Below are 3,877 nucleotides of genomic sequence, written 5' to 3'. Positions count from 1 at the left end.
AAAGAATTCTCCACCATATAATCTCCTTTAATCTTTGAGTTCCTTCTCATTCACCACCCATGTGAAAGCACTTGCCAAGGCTCTCAACCAATTTGACCTTTTATATCATACTTTTAATCTATCTCACTTTACCAAATTCGTCCTACCTCATTTATGAATTTGAAACTGAACCTCATACTATGTGTTATTTTCTAGACACATAATACTTGTTGAAATGTGTATATATATGAAGGCCGGGCTCAACTGATCTCAAGCAATTAGAAAGATGGGGATCAGTGGCCTGCACGTAGTGATTGTACCTTTCCCTGCGCAAGGCACCATCAATCCTCTCATTAATTTGGCCCAGTTGCTCTCTTTAAGAGGGGTTTTCATCACTTTCGTAAACATGGATTGGAGTCACAAGTGCATGTCTAAAGCAGCTCATAATGATGATGAGCCCACGTTTAAGTTTCTCACCATTCCAGATGGATTGCCGCCAGATCATGGTCGTCTCGCCAATCTTGCCGAGTACGTAATCGCAATGGAAAATCTTGGCCCTGTCTTGGAGCATCATTTGCTGAGCAGCTTATCAGATGGAAAAACTCCTCCCGTCACCTGCATTATAACAGAAAATTTCATGTCCTGCACTCACCAAGTGGCCAAAAAACTGGGAGTGCCCCGAGTGATCTTCTGGACATTGTGCGCTACCTCTTCTATTGCTCAGTGCAACGCCAACCTTCTCCTCTCCTACGGACATATTCCTGTCAAAGGTATAAATTCTATACCACTGAGGCTTCCTCAATTTTATTTTGATTGCTCAAAATATTTGTCATAACTGATTGCAGTGGAGGACTCGAAGAGGGCGGACAAAGTGATCACTTGTTTGCCCGGGAATCTTCCACCTCTGTTACCGAGCGATCTGTTCTCTTTCTACCGTGCTACCGACACATCGGGCGTTTTATTCCAGTGGGCCCTGCGTGAGTCCCAATTCCAAAGCAAGGCAGACTATGTGCTGGTCAACACGTTCGATGAGCTGGAACCCCCTGAGACGGTAAGCGCACTGTCCTGTAATGGCTGCCCTGCTTTGGCAGTAGGCCCTGTCTTTCTTCCCAATTTTCTGGAAGGAAGAGATTTGAACGGGCGTGGGAGTTTGCTGGAGCAGGACGAGAGCTGTCTGAAATGGCTCGATGCCCAAGACCCGGCTTCTGTGATATACGTTTCCTTCGGCAGCATCGCTGTCAAATCAAACGAACAGCTGGAGGAACTGGCAATCGGATTGGAGAAAAGCCAACACCCCTTTCTTTGGGTGTTACGAATGGATATTGCGGGAGGCATGCCTGCAACTCTGCCGGAGGGTTTCGAAGAGAGGACAAAAGATCGGGGACTGATTGTAAAATGGGCGCCTCAGGTGAAAGTTCTGTCTCATCCTTCCGTACGAGGGTTCATCAGCCATTGCGGGTGGAACTCGTGTTTGGAGAGCATGAGCATGGGTATTCCCATTCTTGGATGGCCCTATTTCGCTGATCAGTTTCTGGACTGCCGCTTCTGCAAGGATGTGTGGAAGATTGGCATTGACTTGGAAGGTGTGGACGTGGATGAAAGTCTGGTGATCAAAAGGGAGGAGATTGAGAGAGGCGTGAGGAGACTGATGGAGGGTAAGGAAGCGCAGGAGCTGAGAAAAAGAGGCATGGAGTTTAAGGGGGCGGCATTTAAAGCTGTTGGGCAGGGAGGTTCTTCTTTTACGAATTTGAACAGGTTTATCCATGACATGACACAACTTTCCAAATCGGCTTCTGTTAAAACGGCGTAGCCCCAAAGCATTCCATCCATCTGCTAATTTCATACAATCTTCTCCGTTAATAAAAACAATAGGTTTATAAAGCACCCACCTTCGCCCTTGGCATTTCATCATTCATCTATCAATTCAACAGACGATTTATTAAATGATCTGTACTGGCTATTGTATTTTGGTACATTAGGGCTGTATCATTTCTAAATAAGACCAGAATTGTCTATACATCTTTCAATCGTGGTTCCATTTGAATGCTGGACAATGACAAGCTTTTCTTTGTGGACTACTACTCATAAACTCTATTGGATCTAAAAAGGTTTTATACATTTTTCTTATTTAGAGGATCATCATTTTATAGATACCTATTTTAGAGTCAACAAATTTCTTTTTATGAATCTCACTTGGTTGTTTTTTTTTAGGAAAAAATAGGTTTTGAAGGGGCCCTCAAGCCCGAGTGCAATGAGCTACAAATAAAAAAACATACAGCCAAACAACAACAAGAAGACAAAAACAACAAAAACTAGACCCCTAAAACAACCGGAAAGCAAAGAAAAAAAAAACTAACATAGATTCTTCGGGGCTTCAACAACCTTAGCTTCCATATGATCAAGATTCTCGGCCAAGTTCATCAGATCATGCAATACAATCTTTGCTTGCTCCCTAGTCTTCTTGATATGCCCACAGGTTCATGCTGATGGACCACCACTGTGACCCCTTGTTAGCTTCCCCTTCTCCACTAAGTCTAGATCAATAACAATATCTCACATAGACATCATTACCTACACATTTTGCCAATGATTCACAAGGGTTTTGATCCCCTCCACACTAGTGTGAATTGTGCAATAACTCTTGTTAACCAAATTAGACAGGTTATCTTCAATTTGCTTCATCTTGGCTTCAAGAACCCCTACCCTACCTTCATAATCAATTTTAAGGAGAGCAATATCTTTGGCCGCTCCCAAACCCTCCCCCCGCCCCCACCCACCAATAAGATTAGCCTCTTTGTCCATGTTCTGACTATCACCAGCATCCTTAGCATCTAACTCCACATTAGCTAGACTAGGAGAGTCATACCTCACCTTCTTTCTCTTCACAAATATCCCTTTGTCATCCCTAAGAGGGTGGTTCTCTTTTTTTTCTCCTTCAAGACAATGGTTTGCTTCAATGAAGCCCCATCCCTTATTTCTTAGTCAACATACTCTAAATCATCCTCTTCCTCCCCAGAATCTGTCTCCATTTCCTCCTCAGACCTTGTATTTTCTAATAGCAAAGGGGGGGAATCCTTCATTTTCCCCTTAAGGGGAGATACAATTTCTTTAATGTGCTCCATAGTTAGAAGAATCAAGGTCTCATGAAAAAAAGGGTTACTCTATTTCTTATTGTGCTCCTTAATATTGGCAGGGACAAAAGAAGATAGAAAGGGAACGAAACGAAGAGCTTTTGCCTAAAGTGATTGAGTAATGAAAAATGATAGCCATAGATAGTGGTAAGCTACCCATACCCATCGAAAGGGGTTTAAGAGAGTCTGCCTAGTAGCCACCATTCTAATTTTTTACATGATTCAATCCTTCCTTGCATTTGAAAAAAGTATTCATCGTAGACTCAAAGGATTTTCTATCCTTGATTATTTTTCCATCCATTGGGAGCCCAATAACCTCTACAACCAATTCCTTTGTGACCTCCAAACATTTGTTTCCAATGCAAATTTTCCTATCCTACCACCCTTTGTAGAAGAGCTTAATCACATTGGGGTTGTAGCCATGAAGATTCTCTAGATATGGCATAACCCCACATTTATTCAAAATCCTCCAAATTTCCTTATTTCTATGAATGTCATCATAGGAAATGGGTTCATACTGATGCCTCTCACAACCCATGATGGAGCCCACAAACCAAATATCAAAGAAATTCCTACCCCACAATTGACCCCTCAATGGCACAGTCACAAACATAGCCCTCAAAACTCCATAAAAGAAACACTCTGAAAACTAGGAAACTAGGACTAAAAATCACCCACAATCTATGTGGAAATGATAAATTGATAAGCACCAAAGGCAAAATTGCCTAGTTGTCATCATTAAAACACCTCAAAAAATCAATATAGGA

At 42.2% G+C, this 3,877-nt stretch overlaps 1 protein-coding gene across 1 annotated transcript; it reads left to right on the top strand.

Annotated features, from left to right (window-relative positions):
• Window positions 1–242: 242 nt before the first annotated feature.
• On the top strand, window positions 243–1,996 carry LOC131855904 (linamarin synthase 2-like). Its single transcript, XM_059207760.1, has 2 exons — window positions 243–749; window positions 825–1,996. The coding sequence occupies exons 1-2, from the start codon at window positions 266–268 to the stop codon at window positions 1,787–1,789; spliced, it is 1,449 nt and encodes a 482-aa protein (XP_059063743.1). The 5' UTR covers window positions 243–265; the 3' UTR covers window positions 1,790–1,996.
• The last annotated feature ends 1,881 nt before the right edge of the window (window positions 1,997–3,877 follow it).

The sequence above is a fragment of the Cryptomeria japonica genome, chromosome 1 (assembly GCF_030272615.1).
Source record: "Cryptomeria japonica chromosome 1, Sugi_1.0, whole genome shotgun sequence".
NCBI classification, from domain to species: domain Eukaryota; kingdom Viridiplantae; phylum Streptophyta; class Pinopsida; order Cupressales; family Cupressaceae; genus Cryptomeria; species Cryptomeria japonica.
The sequence above is the reverse complement of the archived record's forward strand: the minus strand, read 5'-3'. Positions and strand labels throughout refer to the sequence as shown.

Coding starts and splice junctions, on each gene's coding strand:
- LOC131855904 (XM_059207760.1), top strand. CDS start 266: ATGGGGATCAGTGGCCTGCACGTAGTGATTGTACCTTTCCCTGCGCAA. Junction 750..824: donor CGGACATATTCCTGTCAAAG/GTATAAATTCTA, acceptor AACTGATTGCAG/TGGAGGACTCGAAGAGGGCG.